The sequence below is a fragment of the Dama dama genome, chromosome 12 (genome assembly GCF_033118175.1).
Source record: "Dama dama isolate Ldn47 chromosome 12, ASM3311817v1, whole genome shotgun sequence".
Lineage (NCBI taxonomy): Eukaryota > Metazoa > Chordata > Mammalia > Artiodactyla > Cervidae > Dama > Dama dama.
Genome location: NC_083692.1, coordinates 25,689,378 through 25,713,885, shown reverse-complemented (window position 1 = coordinate 25,713,885; position 24,508 = coordinate 25,689,378). Strand labels below are relative to the sequence as shown.

The 24,508-nt window shown below is 38.5% G+C and overlaps 1 protein-coding gene across 9 annotated transcripts in view; it reads left to right on the top strand.

The window, feature by feature from the left end:
• FUT8 (fucosyltransferase 8) overlaps nucleotides 1-23,821 on the top strand; it is a 306,584-nt gene extending 282,763 nt beyond the window's left edge. For all 9 annotated transcript variants that reach the window (XM_061156864.1, XM_061156858.1, XM_061156861.1 and 6 more), the window contains 3 exons: nucleotides 2,529-2,705; nucleotides 14,117-14,267; nucleotides 22,817-23,821. In XM_061156864.1, coding sequence (XP_061012847.1) covers nucleotides 2,529-2,705; nucleotides 14,117-14,267; nucleotides 22,817-23,134 — 646 coding nt within the window. In that variant the 3' untranslated portion in view covers nucleotides 23,135-23,821. The remainder of the gene's footprint in view (nucleotides 1-2,528; nucleotides 2,706-14,116; nucleotides 14,268-22,816) is intronic.
• The last annotated feature ends 687 nt before the right edge of the window (nucleotides 23,822-24,508 follow it).

The following is a 24,508-nucleotide window of genomic DNA, read 5'->3' as shown; positions in this document are numbered from 1 at the left end:
CTTTTACTTTACAAGACTGGGCTGAAATGCAAGTGAAAGAAACCAACATTCCTTTTTGCCTTATGTTGTCATTTTGTTCCCTGAAATGTCTTCAGAGGCATCAGTTTCTTTAACTGTTAGATGAAAGAGTTGCATTCTAATATCCTTCACAGATCTAACATTCTTTCATTAAAATCCATTTAAGGTCCTCTCTCAAATTATTGGTCCAGGCCTAGTTTTAGGAATGCTTGAAGAATTGAGAGAATTGCTTAGTAGTACCCTGCTCCTCTTCCTCTGATTGTTCCTTTTTGTTATAGATCTCCTTTGTTTTTGTTTTTAATTTCATGTCTCCCATCCTATTTTTCCACTTGTGTCTTCATCTTCATGTGTATATGTTACTGACCCATTCTAAATGGTACTAAAACAAATGCATGGTAAAAATCAGAATTTCAAGTAGTGTTTCTTCTTATGAAACTTCTCATTGAAATTCAGTGGAATTGTTCTTTCTGTCCCATTTCATCTCCGGAGCACAGTGAACAATTCCAAATTTCCTGAGAGAACCAGTGACTAAGAAGATTGTGAAAAGGAAAAGATGTGATACAATAGGTGCTCATATGCTAGTATTCACATCTGGACTATCATCTGAAATGCAAAGGAAAGAATAGCCATGAAGATGACAGAGTAACTCCAATGAAACTGAATCCTCACTCCAGATTCATAATAAATGGCTGGCCCTAGGCTTGACTTACTGTGAAAGTGTTAGTCACTCAGTCATGTCTGATTCTTTGTGACCTCATGGACTATAGCCCGCCAGGCTCCTCTGTCCATGGAATTCTCCAGGCAAGAAAACTGGAGTGGGTTGTCATTCTCTTCTCCAGGGGATCTTCCCGACCCAGGGATTGAACCTGGGTCTCCTGCATTGCAGGCAGATCCTTTACCATCTGAGCCCCCAGGGAAGCCCAGGCTTGACTTAAGACTTGCTCATGTATTATGACCTAAAAGGAAACAAATCTACCTTGTTCTTTTCTTTTTATAAGCAGTGGCTTAGTAACTTGGGAAGAGAGGGGTTATAGAAAGGGCAAAAGTAAGGAGTGTTTTAACTTCTGAAAACCAACTATGATTAGTATTATTCTTATTTTCATTAAAACACTGTTGAAAGTCGAGGCCTTATTCAGTGCAAGACAGTGTAACTCTGTGTCCCCAGTTCTACAGTTTCACAGTTTTTGAGCTTTTCTTAAATAGCTGAGATTAAACAGATGAGATTAGTATCTGCTTGTATTTGGTAGGGTAAAACAGCAGAGAAAGGAAATTCATTATACCTACAACAAAAAAAGGTTGGAATGGTTCCATGCACTTAAAGTAGTAAGAACTGTTAAAAGGTTTGCCTTACCTTAATTGTGCTATAGGGACTGTCCTTGCAGGTGTGTGTTTTCCTTAGCTTTAAACTCTACAAGCTGGTGTTATAGTGTTGATACAGTGTTATAGTGATGATACAGGAAAAAATGAAGAAAAAGAAAACTTGGCATCAAAACTTTACAAATGATATATTTAATGTTCTATAATAATAACTGAATCTTGGCATCCTTTATTGTCAAAAATATTAAAAATTATTTCTAGATTTTTGGTTGGTATTTGCTGCTTTATATACAGTCTAACTCTAGAAACTCCCATTTACTTCTGATTTGCCAATTACTTTCTCTTTAAAGCATTTTTCAAAGACTTATCTTCTAATCCCCCTTGTATTAATATGCAAATATATTTAGAATACATGTGTTTGAATTTTTTAATATTGGTTTTCTTTTTTCTAATGTTGAAAATGAAAGAAAAATTGGTTTAATTGTACATAAATGGGGAAACCAGAATTGAAAAAGACACATGTACCCTTGTTCATTGCAGCACTATTTATAATAGCTAGGACATGGAAGCAACCTAAATGTCCACCCACAGAATAAGAAAGTTGTGGTGCATATACACAGTGAAATATTACTCAGCTATAAAAAGGAACACATTTGAGTCAGTTCTAATGAGGTGAATGAACCTAGAGCCTACTATACAGAGTGAAATAAGTCAGACAAATGCTGTATATTAACACAAATATATGGAATCTAGAAAGACGGTACTGACGATCCTACATGCAAGGCAGCAAAGGAGACACAGACATAAAGAACAGACTTTTGGACTCAGTGGGAGGAGAGGGTGGAATGATTTGAAAGAATAGCATTGAAACATTTTCATTACCAGGTGTAAAATAGATAACCAGGGCAAGTTTGATGTATGACACAGGGCACCCAAAGCCAGTGCTCTGTGACAACCTGGAGGGATAGGGTGGGAAGGGATGTGAGAGAAGGGCTGATTTATATTGATGTATGGCAAAAACCATCACAATATTGTAAAGCAATTATCTTCCAATTAAAATAAGTAAATGTTTTAAAAAAGAAAAGGAAATGTCCATAATGCCACCATGAATAGAGGTATAAAGCTGAATACCCTAAAAGTCCTCTGTGCGTCAGAGCATTTTCAGTAGACTCTTTCTTTCTCTGTCCCTGCAGAGTCCATGTCAGACGCACAGACAAAGTAGGAACTGAAGCAGCCTTCCACCCCATTGAGGAATACATGGTGCACGTTGAAGAACATTTTCAGCTTCTTGCTCGCAGAATGCAAGTGGATAAAAAAAGAGTATATTTGGCCACAGATGACCCTTCTTTATTGAAGGAGGCAAAAACAAAGTAAGTAAGATGAACTAATGATTCTACAGTGGACCATCTCTTTTCAGTCAAAATGAATCCTTAATTCCCATAACTGGTGATTCTTGTTACATTGAATGTTATTACTGATTATTGGGAGTTTTAAATTCAAAACAACTGTGTGCTCGTGCAACTGTTATTATGATCAAAGCATAGTTGTGGTGCCAGCAAGATGTAGACTTCATTCTGAAACCCCTTCTCTTGACTTGTAGGCAGCAGTCATCTCGTAATATACTCACACGACCTTTGTGTGCTTGGAAGACAGAGGGCAAGCTTTCTGGTGTCTCTTGTAAGGATACTCATTCCATCATGAGGGCCTCACACTAAGGCCCCATCTCCAGATATTATCACATTGGGAGTTAGGGCTTACACATGTGAATTCTGAGGGGACACAAACATTCAGTCCATAACACTAACCAATTCACAAGACTGTTAAAAATGAAACACACCGCATGCTTGTCCTTTTGCTCTTACAGTCTTCACTAAGAATCGAAGGCAACTGAAACCATGTGTAAGATGCAAGTTTTCACCTTGTAAAAACATCTGGAATTTGGAGATTATATTTTTTTTTAAAGACAGAGAATCAAAAGAGGAGTTTTGTCGGTGAAAGAATCAGGACTGCTAGCTTGTACTGAGCAACACCATCATTACTGAGCCCGCCCGCCTGTGTTTCAGGCACTGTGCTAGGTGCTGGGGAGTCCCTGATACGCAAGACACTCTCTGCTCTCAAGGAATTCCTAATCTCGTAGGGGAACGGACAGTACGAGGAGTGCTTTTGTTGTTGTTCAGTCACTGAGTTGTGTCCGACTCTTTGTGACCCTGTGGACTGCAGCACGCCAGGCTTCCCTATCCTTCACTGTCTCCTAGAGTTTGCTCAAACTCATGTCCGTTGAGCTGGTGATGCCATCCAGCTATCTCGTCCTCTGTCATCCCCTTCTCCTCCTACTGTCAATGTTTCCTAGCATGAGGGTCTTTTCCAGTGAGTCGACTCTTTGCATCAGGTGGCCAAAGTATTGGAGCTTCAGCTTCAGCATCAATCCTTCCAATGAATAATCAGGGTTGATTTCCTTTAGAATTGACTGGTTTGGTTTCCTTGCAGTTCAGTAATACCTTCTACACCAGAAATCATCCCTGAACCCTTGACTAAGTGTTCCTCCCCTAAGTGCATTTATCTTAATATTTAGCACTTGCTTATTTCTGGTTCCCTCACATTATAAGCACTTTGAAACTATACCTGGTTCCAGTAAGTGTTCAGTAAGTACTGAGTTACATTCATTTCAGTCCAGTCAGTTTGAAGACATTTTATTAGCAGTTAGTCATTTGACCTATTTGACTTTTAATTAATTTGTTTCTCAATCCTTTTTATGTCATAAAGAAAAACAAATGTTGGGAAGAAAAACAAATCTGGAATGAATACTATAATGCAAGTATTTATCCAAATCACTGGATAATCCTTTAAACCCTATTTCTACCTCATAAGAATGCAAATTAACCTGATATAAATTGTTTTTTCTTTAAGGCTCCCTCTATGGATTATACACACAGACACACACTCTCTCTCTCTCTCACATATACATATACACAAATACAAGCCAAAGGGCCAAGAAATTCATCAGCCAAATATAAGCCAAGTTATATACTCTTATATAAGTGTTAGGGATTAAATGAAGACTTGGACACAAAACATAAGAAAAAAATTCCACAGATACTATTCCAGTTTGATATGCAGACCTATTAGAAACAAAGTAGAAATAGTTCATCCTAGTCCTTCATTTTAAAATACCTGACTGAATTTGTAGCTTAGTTGAAAAAATATTAAAATATTACTTTATTTAGTCTTTTACTTGTTATTGAATGCATCATAAATTTTCCCCTTGATAAACAAAATAGTTCATGCTCATTAGAAAATATGGAGTTGGGGAGTATACAAACAAGGAAAAAATATTACTCATAATCTCATTACTCAGTGGTTAACAACTATTTAAATATCAATGTATTTCCTTCAGATATTTATATAGTTATACATTTTAATAGTTGATCATATTCTATATAATTTGAACTCTTCTTTTTCTTAATACAGCAATAGATCCCTTTTCACAGGTTGCTAAAAAAAAGTCATTGTCAGTCTCTCTCTTTTTTTTTAGTGATTAAATATCCAGTGAATGGAAATACCATTGCTTACTTGACCATTCTCCTAATATTTGACAGGTTATTTACAGTGCTGTGAGGTGTGCCTAAAATTATCCATATTATTTCCTTAATCTAGATTTCTGGGCTTGAAAATATTTAGATAAACAAATATGAACATGTTACATCTGTGATCCATAGCACAGCATGATATTCTTACACCAAGCAATCCTTATAGTACAGTTGGCAGTAGTATCTACTTGGATTGTGGGAATAGAAAAACTTGATTTTTTTGGAGGGGGGGGGGGGTCAGTAGCTAGTAACTTCTCTCCCCATGGTAGTTCAGGCAGCATTTTCCTCCATATTCCTGTTATAAATGTAGCAATTGCATTTTATGCATATTTGTTCCTCTTTGGAAATCTTTTGGTTTTTCTGATTAAAGATTTTCTCAGGAATTTAAATGCTATGTCTCGCCTTCATTATTTTACTTAAATGTTTTTTTCCACTCTGAATTAACTCTGCTTTTGACCTCTCATGACTGGTTTTGATCCTAAACAAGTCATAAAACCTGTTATTGTTTCAGAAGACCAAAAACATGAATTAATTTATCAACAAGGTATATAGTATCCAAGGTGATTATAAGACTTTTCTGCTTCAGGAGGGTGAAGAGTGATGGAGAGGATGCAAAAGAGTGATGCAGACATAAGTGATGCATAGGATTCATACAGAGAAGAAACCTTTTTACTGAGTAACTTATTCTTTGTAAAAGGGGTCAAGATTAGTTTGTGTCTGTGACTCCAGTAGTTAATGCTTTGTTGCTTAGTATTATACCTCAGGTTTCGCTTTCATTCACGAGATTTTAGCACCAGCATCCCAGTGACCATGACAGCTTTTGCTAACATGGAGATCTCCTCAGGTAATTCAGTATTAGAGTGTTTAAATCTAAAAATCTTTGGCAGTCAAATAAGAACTATTAAAATTGTCTATCCAATATTGTATTCTGAGATAATGAAGATTGAGGGTAGGAGTGAAACAGGAAACAAAAACAAGCTATTAAAAATCTCTCAGATTAAATATTTACATATTTATTTTGCTCTTTGTGAAAAATGCTGGATGAGCTCTTCCTAAAATTAAGTTTATTTAAATGAATAGAAGCAAGAGAAATCTGTTAAAAAGGTTTTCTAAAGCATTTGGTTGCCATATCAAATGAAGAATCAGCCATTGTGGTAAATGTCTTCACTATTTTATCGAACTACATACAATTTGCTAGACGCAGTTACAGGGCATTCAGTTCAGTTCAGTTCAGTCGCTCAGTCGTGTCCGACTGTTTGCACCCCATGGACTGCAGCATGCCAGGCTTGCCTGTCCATCACCAACTCCCAGAGCTTGCTCAAACTCATGTCCATCGAGTCTGTGATGCCATCCAACCATCTCATCCTCTGTTGTCCCCTTCTCCTCCTTCCCAGCATCAAGGTCTTTTCCAGTGAGTCAGTTCTTCACATCAGGTGGCCAAAGTATTGGAGTTTCAGCTTCAGCATCAGTCCTTCCAGTGCATATTCAGTACTGATTTCCTTTAGGATGGACTGGTTGGATCTCCTTGCAGTCCAAGGGACTCTCAAGAGTCTTCTCCAACACCACGGTTCAAAAGGATCAGTTCTTTGGCCCTCAGCTGTCTTTATAGTCCAACTCTCACATCTGTATATGACTACTGGAACAACCATAGCTTTGACTAGACAGGCCTTTGTCAGCAAAGTAATGGCTATGCTTTTTAATGTGCTGTCTAAGTTGGTAATAGCTTTTCTTCCAAGGAGTAAGCGTCTTTTAATTTCATGGCTGCAGTCACCATCTGCAGTGATTTCAGAGTCCAAGAAAATAAAATCTGTCACTGTTTCCATTGTTTCCCCACCTGTTTTCCATGAAGTGATGGGACTGATGCCATGATCTTCATTTTTCTGAATGTTGAGTTTTAAGCCAGCTTTTTCACTCTCCTCTTTCACTTGTATCAAGAGGCTCTATAGTTCCTCTTCACTTTCTGCCATAAGGGTGGTGTCATCTGCATATCTGAGGTTATTGATATTTTTCCTGGAAACCTTGATTCCACTTTGCACCTTCATCCAGCCTGCCATTTCTCACATTAGAAATACAAAGAAACCAAAAATAATATGGGGCTCCTCCTCTCAATGAGTATTTCTCTAACTGATGGGCAGTATACATGTAACCATTAATCACAGTGTCATCATATATCAGTACTTGTCCTGAAGGAGTTGTATGCTAGGTAGTGAAGTCAAGAGGGGTCTTTCCCTCAATCTGAAGAAAGACTTCACAAAAGAAAATTTGATACTATTTTTAATTTCAAGTTAGTTCTTTGTGGGTGATATAAAAAATAAATTTTTACAACATGGAAGAAAAAAACATACTTTTTAAAATCACTGCTAACCTCTGCAACCTCACACTGGAAGACCTCTTCTGCTGTGTACTTGTGAGCATAAGACAAGAAAGAAGTATGTGTCTGTGGAGTTTTCCATGCTCATTGTTGGAAGTACAGAATCTCCTTCCTTCATTACTTGCATTGTTTCTGTTTTTTTCAACACTCAGTATCCTTCAACAGGCTCTTTTGCATGTAGAGATAAGGCCTGAGGAACTTAGGTGCTCTTTTGGTTTAGTGCTAGGAAGAGGCCTTTAAGTTCAGAAGGGCATAATGTTAGTGTCACTTCTCAGAAAAAGGATCACTCTGTTCCACTGAGTACCTATACCATGCTGACAGAGTTAGTCTTTACTCTAGGCTACAGTCTGTACTGGTGTGTTTTAACAATTTCCCTCCTCCTTCACCCTCCAGTCTTTTCATATTTATTTGTTTCTGCTTTAGCCCCATGCCTGGATATGTGCATCATCACAGGAATCACATTAAAAGTCTCTTTGGTTGTTTTCTTTATAGAACAAATGTGACATTTCCTTCATCTCCCTGATTCAGAGCTGGGAGGGCAAAATGTCAAAAATAATGAGGCCAAATGGATCTGATCACTGAATACCAGTCTGAAACAGTGCTCAGAGACTTTTTCTTCACAGTCATCGTTAGAGGCAGTCAGAGAAAACTCCTTGGAGGCTGTGGAATGAAGAGAAATCTGAAGCAGCTGTTAGGGAATTAGGAAAACGTCCCAGTCGTGGGTAGCACTCACTTGTTCATGTGTTTATCCATGTGACTTTATGTGGAGTTCTAGATGCTGTGATGCAAAGGAAAATAAGGCATAGCTAAGCTTTGGGAAATACTGTGTGGAAAAAGCCACGTAAACTGACTCTTGCTGTCTCAGGGCTTATGAATAGGAACTGTTTTTCACTCAACAAATATTTATTGATATTCTGTTACATTCTAGATTCTCTTTTAGGTGCTGAGAATAACAGAGTAAACAGAGCCGAAGAAATCTCTCTCTTTATAGAGTTTACATTCTAATTAGGAATGATGGAGGTGGAAATGAATACAGACAGTAAACAGTTTTTATTTAGTTGCTAAGTCATGTCTGACTCTTCTGTGACCCCATGGACTGTAGCCTGCCAGCCTCCCCTGTCCGTGGGATTCTCCAGGCAAAAATACTGGAGTGGGTTGCCATTTCCTTCTCCAAGGGATCTTCCCGACCCAGGGATTAAACCCAGATCTCCTGCTTAGCAGGCAGGTTCTTTACCACTGAACCACCAGGGAAGCCTAAAATAAACAGTAAATATATATTTACTACAAGACCTACAAGACCTTTTAGAACTAACACCCCAAAAAGATGTCCTTTTCATTATAGGGGACTAGAATGCAAAAGTAAGAAGTCAAGAAACACCTGAAGTAACAGGCAAATTTGGCCTTGGAGTACAGAATGAAGCAGGGCAAAGGCTAATAGAGTTTTGCCAAGAGAACACACTGGTCATAGCAAACACCCTCTTCCAACAACACAAGTGGAAACTCTACACATGGACATCACCAGATGGTCAACACTGAAATCAGATTGATTATATTCTTTGCAGCCAAAGATGGAGAAGCTCTATACAGTCAGCAAAATCAAGACTGGGAGCTGACTGTGGCTCAGATCATGAACTCCTTATTGCCAAATTCAGACATAAATTGAAGAAGGTAGGGAAAACCAGTAGACTTTTCAGGTATGACCTAAATCAAATTCCTTATGACTATACAGTGGAAGTGAGAAATAGATTCAAGGGATTAGCTCTGATAGACAGACTGCCTGATGAACCATGGACAGAGGTTCGTGACATTGTACAGGAGACAGGAATCAAGATGGTCCCCAAGAAAAAGAAATGCAAAAAAGGCAAAATGGTTGTCTGAGGAGGTCTTACAAATAGCTGTGAAAAGAAGAGAAGGGAAGAGCAAAGGAGAAAAGGAAAGATATTCCCATTTGAATGCAGAGTTCCAAAGAATAGCCAGGAGAGATAAGAAAGGCTTCCTCAGTGATCAATGCAAAGAAATAGAGGAAAACAACAGAATGGGAAAGACTAGAGATCTCTTCAAGAAAATTAAAGATATGAAGGGAACACTTCATGCAAAGATGGACTCGATAAAGGACAGAAATGGTATGAACCTAACAGAAGCAGAAGATATTAAGAAGAGGTGGCAAGAATACACAGAAGAACTGTACAAAAATGATCTTCACGGCCCAGATAATCACGATGGTATGACCACTCACCTAGAGCCAGACATCCTGGAATGTGAAGTCAAGTGGGCCTTAGAAAGCATCACAATGAACAAAGCTAGTGGAGGTGATGGAATTCCAGTTGAGCTGTTTCAAATCCTGAAACATGATGTTGTGAAAGTGCTGCACTCAGTATGCCAGAAAATGTGGAAAACTCAGCAGTGGCCACAGGGCTGGAAAAGGTCAGTTTTCATTCCAATCCCCAAGAAAAGCAATGCCAAAGAATGCTCAAACTACCTCACAATTGCACTCATCTCACACGTTAGTAAAGTAATGCTCAAAATTCTCCAAGCCAGGCTTCAGCAATACGTGAACGGTGAACTTCCAGATTTTCAAGCTGGTTTTTGAAAAGGCAGAGGAACCAGAGATCAAATTGCCAACATCCGCTGGATCATCGAAAAAGCAAGAGAGTTCCAGAAAAACATCTGTTTCTGCTTTATTGACTATGCCAAAGCCTTTGACTGTGTGGATCACAATAAACTGTGGAAAATTCTTCAAGAGATGGGAATACCAGACCACCTGACCTGCCTCTTGAGAAACCTATATGCAGGTCAGGAAGCAACAGTTAGAACTGGATGGAACAACAGACTGGTTCCAAATAGGAAAAGGAGTATGTCAAGGCTGTATATTGTCACCCTGCTTCTTTAACTTATATGCAGAGTACATCATGAGAAACGCTGGGCTGGAAGAAGCACAAGCTGGAATCAAGATTGCCGGGAAAATATCAATAGCCTCAGATATGATGACACCACCCTTATGGCAGAGAGTGAATAGGAACGAAAAAGCCACTTGATGAAAGTGAAGGAGGAGAGTGAAAGAGTTGGCTTAAAGCTCAACATTCAGAAAACTAAGACCATGGCATCTGGTCCCATCACTTCATGGGAAATAGATGGGGAAACAGTGGAAACAGTGTCAGACTTTATTTTTTGGTGCTCCAAAATCACTGCAGATGGTGATTGCAGCCATGAAATTAAAAGACGCTTACTCCTTGGAAGGAAAGTTATGATGAACCTAGATAGCATATTAAAATGTAGAGATATATCTTTGTCATCAAAGATCCATCTAGTCAAGGCTATTTTTTTTCCAGTGGTCATGTGTGGATGTGAGATTTGGACTGTGAAGAAGGCTGAGCACCGAAGAACTGATGCTTTTGAACTGTGGTATTGGAGAAGACTCTTGAGAGTCCCTTGAACTGCAAGGAGATCCAACTAGTCCATCCTAAGGGAGATCAGTCCTGGGTGTTCATTGGAAGGACTGATACTGAAGCTGAAACTCCAATACTTTGGCCACCTCATGCGAAGAGTTGACTCATTGGAAAAGACCCTGATGCTGGGAGAGATTGGGGGCAGGAGGAGAAGGGGATGACAGAGGATGAAATGGCTGGATGGCATCACTGACTCGATGCACATGAGTTTGAGTAAACTCCGGGAGTTGGTGATGGACAGGGAGGCCTGACGTGCTGTGATTGATGAGTCGCAAAGAGTCAGACACGACTGAGCTACTGAACTGAACTGTACTGAAATATATATTATGTCCAGTGATAAAAAGAGCCATGGAGAAAAATTAAGCAAGTAGAAAGGTTAAGGTTTGCCAAACTCCTCACTAACAAGTCAGCATTAGAGCAGAGATACAAGGAAGAAGTAAGAGATAAAACCAAGTGGATGTCTGGGGAAAGAATGTTTGACAGTCACAGCTAGTTGATTAGCTAAATTTATTGAGCATTTCCTGTATACCAGATACTCCTCTAAGCTGTTTACAGTGCTTAATTTAATTATTAAAAAATTATATAAAATACGTACAATGATTATCCCTTTTGCATGTAACTTCCCAAAGTTTACAACTTAACTGTGATCTATCACATGTACTGAGAAAATTTATTCACTCTCTATTAAAATATAATTAAACCTCTGATTCAGAGTAGAATCATTTGAATATATGGTAGACTTTTTAAACACATTCAATATTTTTAACACATATCCTCTCAGGAGTACCACAGTATTAGTTGTTGGACATCTACAGGGAGTTTACTTACATAAATTTATTAGAATGGTTTCTTTATCACCATTATTTGTTAAGATGGTTCTTATGGGGATTAGGGCTTCACCAGTGGCTCAGCGGTAAAGAATCCACCTGCAATGCAGGAGACGTGGAATTGATCCCTGGGTTGGGAAGATTCCTTGGAGGAGGAAATGGCTACCTACTCCAGTATTTTTGGCTGGGAAATCCATGAACAGAGGAGCCTGGCAGACTGCAGTCCCTGGGGTTGCTAAGAGTCGGATACAACTGAAGAGACAGCATGCATGCGTGCCAGACTTGCATATGGAGGTTAAAGGAGACAAGTCTGAAGTATCACAAATTCTAAACTAAAAGGTTAAATGAGATTTAATCATGATATTTATATTCTAAAGGAAAAACTCAATGACCAAATTTGAAAGCAGGTTGGAGCCTCCTCAGGGGGCAACTGGGACTCCCCCTGAGGTTACAGACCCTGGCCACAGGCAGTGGGGAGCTCATCCTGCCTCACAGCCCCTGGTGCTAGCAAGCTCCATTTTCGAGTCCTCCTTCTAGCCTGTTAGCACTGGGGCTTATGTGCCCACTAATCGATTGCCTCCAGTACTGGGATCCCCAGGCCCCAAAGCCAGCTGTGCTGGGACCTAGCACTGCCCACCAACAAGACCAGACCAGCCTTAGGACCTGCAGACCTGCAGTCAGGAGACCAGAACCCAGCCCAATCCACCAGTGTGTTGGCACCAGCCTTAAGATTCCCCAGACCATGTAGCCAGCTGTGTCAGGACCCAGACCCACCCACCAGTCGTTAGCAGCCCCCACGTAAGGCAGGACATGGCAGCCAACTGAGTTGAGAGCCAACCCTGCCTACCAGCCTGCCCACAGTAGCTGGCCCCACCACCACAGATGTGCCCCCTCAGCCCACCTACAACCTCTGCTGACCAGAGGGGAGTATGTAGCTAGACCCCACAGGACATCTCCTACATAAGCTCACTTCTCCAAGAACAGAAAACATAACTGGCCTGCCTAATAATATATAAAAATAAACACAGAGAATTAAGCAAAAATAAGGTGACAAATAATGTGTTTCAAACAAAAGAACAAACCCCAAAAGTACTAAGCAAAGCATAGATGAGCAGTCTGTTAACACCAACACCACAGAAATCAAAGGATCAAAAGAGATTACTGCAAACAACTATACGTGAATAAATGGACAACCTAGAAGAAATGGATAAATTCCTAGAAATTTTCAGTTTCCTAAGACTAAATTAGGAAGAAATAGAAAATATGAACAAATCAATTACCAGTAATGGAACTGAATCAGGATTAATCAAAAAGCTTCCAACAAACAAAAGTCCAGGACCAGATGGCCCCATGGGTGAATTTTATGAAATATTTAAAGAAGAATTAATGCCTGTACTTCCAAAAATTGAAGATGACTTCTGAACTCATTCTATAAGGCAAAGGTCACCCTGATTAAAAAACCAGATGGAAATGCCACAAAAATCAAAACTTACAGACCAATATCATTGATAGGATACAAAAATCCTTAACAGAATGTTAGCAAGCTGAATCCAACAACACATTAAAAAGATCATACACCATGTTCTTGTGGATGCAAGGATAGTTCAATATTTGCAAATCCATCAGTGCTACACACCACATTAACAAAGGATAAAAATCATATGATCATCTCAATAGATGCAGAAAAAGCATTTGACAAAATTCTACGTTTATTTATAATAAAACTCTGAACTAAGTGGGTGTAGAAGAAACACCTCAACATAACGAAGGCTGTAATATATGACAGTCCCACAGCTAGCATAATACTCAGCAGTGAAAAGCTGAAAATTTTTCTTCTAAGATCAGGAAGAAGACAAAGATGGCCACTCTCACCACTTTTTATTCAACATAGTGTTGAATGTAGCCACAGCAATTGAAATTTGTTAAGACATTATATCCCAAGAGTTTTCATCACAAGGAAAAATTTTTCTTTCCTTTTTAAAAAATGTTGTCTCTTTAGGAGATGAGGGATAGTGACTGAACTCATTGTGGTAACCATTTCGTGATGTGTGTAAGTTGGTTCATTGTCCCTTATATGGTACTGTGTGTCAATTATATATCAGTAAAACTGGAAGAAAAAGACAATGTATAAATTACACTTTTAAAAAGATGAAAAGGATAGTTTAAGGATAAAAGGAGAGGAATGCATAAAAATGTGTTGATGTGAAAAAAAAAAATGAAAGCAGGTTGAAAAAGCTCTTCAAGGTCACTTGTTAAAAAGAAAGAAATTTCTGTTTTCAATTATTTCTTGAATTGAAAGGGACATTCTGATGCATATGTGTACTTTATAGGACATGCCAATAGCTTCTAACATACAGGACACCCCAGAGTGGTTTCTGCCCCATCGGTGGATTCAAAGATGCTTTGTCAGCTACTCTAAGAGTGCCAGAGTTAAGCTCTCCTTACTGTTGGAGAGAGAGGCACTCCTGTAAAGGAGGGCCCCCTCCTGGTGATAGGCTACTACTTCCTGATAGAATTGTGTGATTTCAGTGATTTTGTTTCTTTTTCTAGGTACCCCAATTATGAATTTATTAGTGATAACTCTATCTCTTGGTCAGCTGGACTGCACAATCGATACACAGAAAATTCACTTCGAGGTGTGATCCTGGATATACACTTTCTCTCCCAGGCAGACTTCCTGGTGTGTACTTTTTCATCCCAGGTAAGCACTTTTAAATGGTCAATACTCTGGTTATATTAGGTAAGGAAGTTCTTGGATCTTTTTTCAAAATGTTAGTTATCATGATTCAAGTGCAACATTTTAATATTGAGAAATGGTCTCTTTTGTGAAAAGATAAGAAGATTCCAGAAAGCATAGCTTTTTGATTACATTGAACATTCAGTTGTTTGCAAGCAATTGTTGAATACATCTCTAATGAAGCCAGCTACTGGGGTTGTTGTAAATAAAGTATTTGGCTTATTCACAGCATTTAACAGAACCAGCAAGTAAGTTTACTTAATACTTTCTGATTTTGCATTCAATCAACATGTAACCGGAATCCATCCATTTCTACACGTCAGTGCACTGATACTGAGAGACTTAAATGCTCAGCATTTTGCTTTACTTCATTGCTTTGTAGAAAATAAGAAAGAGGAAATGTAATTCCTTTTACATTTCTACCTAGCAAGAAACAGTACAATATATTTAAGCAGTACCATCTTATAATCATCCTTTGAGTTTAACTGTTGCAGAAAAAGTATATGTTATTGGTTTGGTGTATGTGTTTTTATGAGTGTCCAATCAGCCTTATTTGCCCAGTGGAATATCAACATAGGAATATTTGTCATGGATTTTATTCAGCTCTCTTATTTATGTGCATATTATTGGTTAGTTTATTCAACAAGCTATTAAGTGGTTGTTTGTGCTCAGATCTATGCTGGGGTAGAGGGAATTTCATGGGATTGAAGATACACATCTTAGCCTGGTCCAGAATCTAGTGAGCAAAATATTCACATGAAATAACTAGGGAATAATTACCGAGAAATATAAACCATGTAAGATAAATATATGCCTGAAAGCTTGAAGAAGCAGAGAAAAGAAAATGTGAAAAGGAAAGTCACGTCATTTACATGGGAATATACTGCAGAGAGTATAAAGAAAATAGCCAGTTTTTATTATGTGACAATGTACTTGATCACAATGGTGTGGTGATATGATTGTTGGAAAGAAACTTACCCCAACAAAGGCTGTATGAGTTCCTTCAGTGTGGAATAAGACTACAGCTTAAGACCCAAAGACAGCTACCCAGAATGGGAGTCACAAAGCAGCAGTCCGCATCAGAAGGGAAACACGAAGGCATCCATGGCTGATATTTCTCCCTAAGTGGGGTTAGGATCCTATCATTGAGAAGGTCCTTTTTCTATTCTTATGGGAGGTGGGGTGAGGCATTGTAACTACCTAGTCCCTCTGAACTGCTTTTGATAATCTGGCTATGTGCCTGTGTGATCAACAGGTGCAAATAACACATTTTTGAATGGTTGTTGTTAGAGTGATTGAATCAAGAATGACTTTTGCAGATGCACCACCTCCTCCTTAGGCATAAATTTTAGGCCTAAAGTCTGTTCCTTCAGTCCAGGTTTTCTCAGCCTGGCACCATTGACTTTGGGAGCTGGATAAGTTGTTGTGGGCCATTGTATTGTGCACTATAGCATGCTTAGCAGCATCCATGGCCAGTAGACCCTCATCTCAAGTTGTAACAGTCAACAGTGTTTCCAGACCATTGCCAAATGTCCCAGGTGGGAGAAATGGGAGGGCAAAATCATCCTTGTGAGAACCGCTGCTCTAATTATAAAGCTCTAAAATTAAATAAAGGGCTTTCCAGGTGGCTCAGTGGTAAAAGAATACACCTGCTAATGCAGGAGATGCCAGTTCAAAACCTGGATTGGAAAGATCCCCCTGAAGGAGGAAATGGCAACCTACTCCAGTATTTTTGCCTAGATAACCCCATGGACAGAGGAGCTTATCTTTGCCTACATAATCCCATGGGGTTGCAAAGAGTCGAACACAACTGAGTGACTGAACACATGCACACACACTGGAAATTAAATAAAGCATGTCTAAACATTGGCAAACCTTACATGTAGGTAGACGGTGAGACTTACAAGTGCTCTGCGTTTTGCTTCCTTTCTTCCAACTCTCCTTAATTAGGCCGTTAGGGCTCATTCTGGAAAGAAAAATCTTCTTTTTTTTAAATTCTTTTTTAGTGATGTGCTATAGAATTTTTGATCCTTATAGCCTCATAACTCTTTTGACCCAAAAGTCAGGAGCTCTGTCACTTCATGATAATGGAAACCTGTCCAGATTTGAAAAGCATATTGTTCATACTTCTTTGTTCTATTTTATGTGTAATATAGTGTGTTCTTCAGACCTCAGATCCAGAAAGACAGTTTATATGAAGAAAGAGTGCTGAGAGGTCTGATTGTGTCTGAAGGAATAAGATTCGTGATTATATATTATATTGTTTGTTAGAATCTTGGCAAGTCAAAGTTCATCCAAAAGAACTCTCCTCATTTGAACCAATATTTCGTGTCCCAAAATAGATTTAAATATCTCAGACATTTTATGTTAGGGTTCAGAATAAAAGTTTAATAGTAAAAATACCTTATATTTATATAATGAGTAGCAGTTTGCTAAATGTGATCACCTCCTTTCTTGATGACTAATGGCTCTACTGTTTGATATTGTGGAATAATTCCACACTTGGTGATAAATCTTTGAGCTTACTTGCACTTAAGTATTTTTTGAAAATATTTTTAGTATAAAGGCATTTGATAAAGTTTAATATTTTTATAGTGTGAGTACAGTTGGTTGCTGGCTCATAGAGATTTCCTTGCCATAAATCAAAATTGGGATTTTTTTTTTAGAAAAATGCCCCCAAAATGTCTCAACAACAGCAGCAGTGGAGTTTGAGAAGAACTCACTGATGCTGTAAGTGTCAAACCTTTAACTTCCCAAGGCAGGGAACAAGAATGAGGCATTGTAGGTTCTGGGGTCACACTACCTGGGTGTTAAATACAACTTTGATCACTTAGTGACTGTGGCATTTGAACAAATTACTTAGACTATCACTGACTTTTTTTCCCTTTCCTGTAATAATAGTAATAATAATACCTACTGCATAAAGTTTTTGTGAGGATTAAAGAGTTATTATAGGTAAAAAGCACTGAGAATAGTATTGAGCAATATGTTAAATGCAATGTTACCTGCTATTATTTATATAGGAATAGGTATAGGATTATTTTTGCCTGTTACACTCTACAGTATTTATTTGAGCAGCTCTTTTTCACATGGCCCCATTTCAGACTATATGTTCTCACATTTTAGAAGGAACATGAAACATGCTATTCAAGGACACCATTACCTCTACTTACGGTCACAGGTGATGTGTAGGGTCCACCTAGTCATTGTGTGCACTGATACATGTAACAGTTCTTCATAAAGAAGAACAAACAGTAACATTCAGCATATTAATTTCTATGCCAAGGTACCATCTTAATTTTATTTAGCTTATTGAAGGACAGCATCACCATGTAATGAATTTTAAAAAACAAAAACTCTTCATTCCCAAAGGGTGAGTGATAAGTAACAGTATTTGCTGTTGCAAATGTAGGTGAATTTGTGTATAGTTTTAACTTTAGGGAAATTAATCTGCAGGCTTTCTTATATATGCCACAGGCGTGCTAGAAAGTGGGAAGGGGGACAAGAAAATAAAGCAATGAGAACCAAATCTCAGCACAGAATAAAATATGGACAACCAACTTTCAAATTTTCCTTGATGATAATCTCATTTCAAGAGATGGTGAGAAGGAATAAAGTTTAGACTCTTCTTCATAATGCTTTGGCAATTCTACAGTTTCAGTCATGTAAACTTTCTGTCTCCTGTATGCTACTACCCTTTGAGAGCATTTATGCTATATAACAAGTGAGAGTTTATCTGTTGACAGTGTGCTATTGTAGAAAATCCTGGAAGAATAAAATGCATTGTTGGAAGGAAATTGCAAGGCCTGGTTGATATTTGAGAAACTACAGGCAGAAATGTCATGACTCCTTAATCAGGATTCTTTATAAGGTTTTGGATCCATTCTTCTCAGCTTGAGGGCTTCTAAACATCCTTGGTTTTATATCCACAAATAAGGTTTGGGAATTCTCTCTCCTTAAGTGAAAAGTTTTTAAAAGCCGAGAATATGACTCTGCTCTCTAATTTTGTTACTGTTGTTACTCTTAGTTTTCTGAATTCCTTCATCAAAGCTGTTTCTCAAAGCCAGGTTTGTCCTAAAAGCTTCATAAATGGAGGAAAACAAGCTTTAGGATTTAGTCTGAAATTTAGAGGCAGTATTTTTCAAGAACATCAACTAAGTTTTGAAAGCTATGCAGTGAGTCACATTCCAGACTATTCTACCAAATACTCTTAACCTTGTTCTGTGTTACTGGAAGTTGTGTATGCCCTAAGCATCTACTATGTCGTTTATTTTCATATTTAATGAAATCATCTGAAGATGGAGAAATAGCAGCAGTTGACAGCTCACTCAGTTGTAGATGGGCAAAATATCAGAAGGGTTTTGTTTTTTTTTAATATAATACTGCCTATCAAGTTTTAGAATCAGGTTTTATCACTTGGAATCTCATTTACAAAAATGGTTGTAGATGACCATTTTAAAGACTATAGGTAACTGACATTTTTTAAGGAACAGTCAGTATTTGTTCAGTAGTTTCTCAGTCATGAAAATCACCATAGGACAAATTTTTTTCCCCCCTGGGACACTTCCTGTGTGGCACTTAATGCGACATTCTTGTGGCATTTTCTGTTGTTTCATTCCAAATCACACACAACACAACTGGCTTCGTCACACTTTGCGTCAGATTTTGGAAAGCCCAGAAGGAGAAGCCAGGCACTGATTGATTTTATTTCCAGACAGACAGCCCTGGACACGGATCTCCATGGAGGTGTGGTTATGAAACAGCAGTGGATACTGTCCTCTCACTGAAGAGCAGAGTAGAGCAGTTTACAGTAAAAACGCAGATACCCCAGCCTCACACAGAGAGACACGAGCCCACTTCCAGCCTTTCACACTTGGGAGATCTTTCTGGCCCCATCTATTTTGACAGAAAACCTATATCCCATATGCTCTCAGAAAGCTTTGGAGGTTCACGCAAAGCTCAGCTGGTTGTTAGGGACAAAATTCAGACTTTCTTTGGACTTTCCTTCCTTTTTAAATTTTTTTTAATACAGTCATATCTGTGTTTTATCCTTTGGCAGGATTTTTGCTCTTACTCATAACTGTGTGCTTAGTCGTGTTCTAAAAACAATACAGTGACGCGTCAACAGTGAGTGAAATAAAGCATGTTACATGTGGCCATCCACTGCTTTGCAAACCATGGTGACTGCTCCTCTCAATCATGCTACCTGTCAAGTATCAAAGATGAGTATTGACATCAGCTGGAAGGCGTCATTTACCTGCCATGTGATTTGGATTTGTAAAGCCCAGAGAGGACACCTAGAGTGATTAAATGCAAACATTGACACTATAGTCAGCTTTCTAACTCTTTACAGTAAATTGCCCCCTGGTTAACATAGAGAAAAAAATTAATTACTCAGAATGTTATATATGAATCTTAAGGATTAATCTCACCAGTGGACTTGCATCTCAGCTGCTGTGCTGGTATTGCACATGGAGCAGTATTCATTCAGAAGGCACTTATTGAATGGCTACTTTGAGGCGGGGACTATTCTCGGTTCTTATCCTAACACTCTAAGGCAGTTCAGTGTGTGGTTTAGAAACAGAGTCCTAATTACATTTCTGCCACTTCAGTCAGTTCAGTTCAGTCACTCAGTCGTGTCCAACTCTTTGCAACCCCATGGACTGCAGCACGCCAGGCTTCCCTGCCCATCACCAACTCCCAGAGCTTACTCAAACTCACGTCCATTGAGTCGGTGATGCCATCCAACCATCTCATCCTCTGTTGTCCCCTTCTCCTCCCACCTTCAATCTTCCCCAGCATCAGGGTCTTTTCCAATGAGTCAGTTCTTCACATCAGGTGGCCAGAGTGTTCTGCCATTTACTAACCCCTTTATTCATTTTGTTTAATTTTTGAAAATTAATCTTTCTTTGGTATAGTTTCTTCAGCTATAAAATATAAATATAATAGTAACCAACTCATAGGGTTGTTGTGAGGGTTAAATGAGTTGAGAAAAAGTGTGTGTACAAGCCCAGCTATTAGAACAGTGGTCAGTAGGCTCAGCTGCTCTTATTATTGCCATTATTATAAGAAGGAGCCTTTTATTGGCCCACCTCTGTATCTGAAAGCTCTACCATTTGTCATTTCTTTGGCTTAAAAAAGTATGTATGTTATCCATCAGGTTCATACATCAACAAGTATTGATTGTGTTGTTGTTGTTCAGACACTAAGTCAGGACCAGCTCTGCAGCTCTGTGGACTGCATTATGCCAGGCTCCTCTGTCCTCCACTATCTCCTGGAGTTTGCTCAGATTCATGTCTATTGAGTTAATGATGCTGTCTGAACATCGCATTCCTCTGCCACCCCTTTCTCCTTTTGCCTTCAATCTTTCCCAGCATCAGGGTCTTTTCCCCTGAGTTGGCTCTCTGCATCAGGTGACCAAAGTATTAGAGTAACTATTGCTACCAAACATAAACTGATCATTAGGAATACCCTCAAAAGAAAGCATGTTCCTAAGGGTGTGGGACTGAAGGCAGTGTTGTTTTTATGAGAATGAGAAGTTAATTAGTGAAAGGAGAAGACACATCAGGGTCCTTTGCCGTGATGGACATTGTGATCATCCCAAGGCAGTACAAGGTCTAGCATCCCTGACTAGGCATAATTGGAAAGGGGGTGGAAGGGCCCTGAAAATACAACTCAGGTTTTCCAAGGCCTGCCTTGGCCTTACGCTGTCTAAAATGTGAGCAGCATAGGATCTGCAAGAAAAAATATGCTTAGCAGTTAACAAGTATACACATTCTACCTAGGTTCAAAACCTGAATATGCCACTTAATAATAGTATAACTCTGGCCATTTTTCTTAACTGATCTTTGACATCCATAAAACAAACATGATAGAATATTATGGGACTCCTGACAATTAAATTAGACATTAGAAGCAATGCTCAACAGAAAAAAACTAAGTAAAACTCAGTAAATATTAACCTCTGTCATTGTTATTGTACTTTGCTATTCTTGGAGCTGCTTTGTTTTAATTATTTATATTCTTTCTTTCCAAAGTCTTCACTTGATTTTGCATGCCCTGTGTGGACCTTTGACTAAATATGAAGTTCAAGTTCAAAATCCTTTTTAGCCTCATTTTGTTATAGTTTCAGTATTCCACCAGTGATGTCAATCATACTGTGACATTCCCAATATAAAATTAGTTTGTGGACAAAGTAGCAGATTTGAAAGCAAACTTATTCTCTTGGTTCTATGTCTAGTTGAAATCCTAGCACTAGAGTTAGTCCCTATCTGCAAAATTAAGAATACTATCTAAACTTAGTTTTATTTGCAAATTTCATATGGCATTTAAAAAGTGCCCCTCCAGTTCCTGAAATTCAGATTTTTTTAAAGACTTAAGTTGATGATTAATCTAGTCATATTCCATTTACTCATAACACTTAAGAATTCAGTTTTGATATTGTGAATGCCAAAGTTTTTAAGAACTACTGGGTATCTTAAATTGCTCCACTGAGAAGATTAACAATTATTACTAGCATCATTTTAAATATGTGCAAAAGTATTGATATAGGGACAATAAAACTTCATTAACTGAGATAACTACAACTGGAGATGTAGAAAAATTTGACCTCAGTTGAGTCCTGTGTTCATAGTATATAATGGAAGAATTTTCTAAGCAAAATGATAGTATTCTCTTTTGTTTTCACTTATTCTTAAAAAAGTTTCTGAAGCCCTTTTACTATATAATGAATATATTTGTTAGTTGCTTAAAATGTTATACCTCCGTTAAGATAGTTTACCTTTATTAGCAAGTCTGAAGTTCAAGGAATGAAGCTCAGTCTGTGGGATTTCAGCTGCCATCCAGTGAGAATGGTAGGTGTTCTTTGGACAGAGGAATCTTTTAAGTAGCCTTAAATGCATCAGGTAGATGCACCTTCCCCAAAGGCTAGTTCATCTTGTTTCAGTCTAGGCTGCTGCTGTCTACGCATCACACATAAAACTCTTCAGAACAGAAGTGGCAGATATGTTTTAGCTCATTTGGCAATAGTTGATTGTCAGTAATTGCATGAGTTTCTGTTGAGAAGGGTTCTGAGACCAGATCTAAATTAGCAGAAAAGAGTATGTGATTTATTAACACTGAATGAAAGAGAGGGAGCAGCAGCATTTGTGTAAAGTATTTATAATCCTGAACCTTAAGTTCACCAAGGGCACAGACTATGTGATTTTTGCCCAGCACTCTGTGGCTCTTAATAAGTGTTTATTCTCAAAATACTTTGCACTATATATACACATACATTTTTTTCTCTGCGAGATCCTAATTGTAATTATCTTTTATGTTTAAAAAAAAGATACGGGCAAAGAAATGAAGAATGACTTTGTACCATCATCTCAGAGCAAATGGACTGAAAACCTGTGGCTCATTCTCTCAGTCCCAGTTCTAGTTTGGTCCTCGTCTCTTGGGCAAGGGCTCTCAGATTGCTACGAAGGCGATCTTACATGTACTAATAAATATTTTTTTCGTGCTTTCCCAAGGTCTGTCGAGTTGCTTATGAGATCATGCAGACACTGCATCCCGATGCCTCTGCAAACTTCCATTCTTTGGATGACATCTACTATTTTGGAGGCCAAAATGCCCACAACCAGATTGCCATTTATCCTCATGAACCTCGAACTGCAGATGAAATCCCCATGGAACCTGGAGATATCATTGGTGTGGCTGGAAATCATTGGGATGGCTATTCTAAAGGTGTCAACAGAAAACTGGGAAGGACGGGCCTGTATCCCTCCTACAAAGTTCGAGAGAAGATAGAAACGGTCAAGTACCCCACATACCCTGAGGCTGAGAAATAAAGCTTAGATGGACCAGAAAGACCACCAAACTCAGTTCAAACCATTTGAGCCAAACAGTAGATGAAGAAGGCCCCAACCTAACAGCCCATGGTTAAAATGAGTCAACATCTTCGGCATCAGGAGCAGCTGGGATCTGACAGATGCTTCATTGGTGGAATTGCTCTTTAACAAGGGCTACAGTGCCCTTAAACCCATGCACAGTCCAATAATGTACTCACGTATAACATGCAAACAGATTGTTTTCTACGTTACCCCTTCTTTCAAGACTATGTCCCCATGAAACAAACACTGCCACATTGTGTAATTTAAGTGACACAGACATTTTGTGTGAGACTTCAAACATGGTGCCTATACCTGAGAGACCTGTGTGACCAAATGAGATGACTTGAATAGTTCCCTCTTGTGGGGAGCTTGATTCTTAGCCAGTGGTGGTATTGTAACCACTGAATTCACTCCAGTCAACAGATTCAGAATAAGAATGGATGTTTTTGTCTGGAATTTTTTTTTTTAAAGTAATTGCACCAGTTCATCCACCTCATCATTAATAAGTGAAGGATACAACAGAAAATAAAATATTCACACTCCATTAGGAACTTTTGTAAAACAATGCCATGAACAGATTCTTTAGTACTCAATGTTTCTGGACATTCTCTTTGATAACAAAAAAATAAATTTTAAAAAGAGGAATTTTGTGGAGTTTCTAGAATTTTATATCAGATGATGATGTAGTCAGCATTATAATGGAAAATGATGATAAAAAGAGGAGTTTTACAGTTTTTCTGCTTTACTTTTTTATTTTTCTGTTTCGGATTGAATGGCTTAGCTCGGAGAGTCATTGGTCCATTTTAACACTGAACACTGAGTTTAGTTGGTGCACGTTATAGAGTTGCTCAGAACACTCAACTCTTGTGAGTTGAGTCCTGTTATTTCAGCCAAGAAATGATTTTGTGCCCTTTGCTATCATGTCCTGCTTTTGAGAGTACCAGGAATCTGTGGTGTTGGGAAGCTGGCTCTATTTCTGAAATGCGTGTCCAACAGTATATGAGTTTGGTGAACAAAGTAGAGGGGAACCAGTATGAGACCAAAAATGAACTTGGGATTTATCTCATCCAGGTATTTCTTTTTACTAATTCTATATCAGAATCACTTCAAAACAAGACTTTGATGCCCCCTGTGCTTTCTCTCTGAATGTTACTTTTCTCCTTATAAGATCACTTCCTCTTCTCAGCGGCCTGCCTCTTTTTAGATGCCTGGTAGGAGTATTTCATAGCATTGTTTGATCTTCTGAAAGAAAATTTTGATCCATGTAGGAACCAGTAGCAGGCCTGGTATTAAATTTTAGGAATCCTAGACAAAAAAAATCCTTTCCTTCAC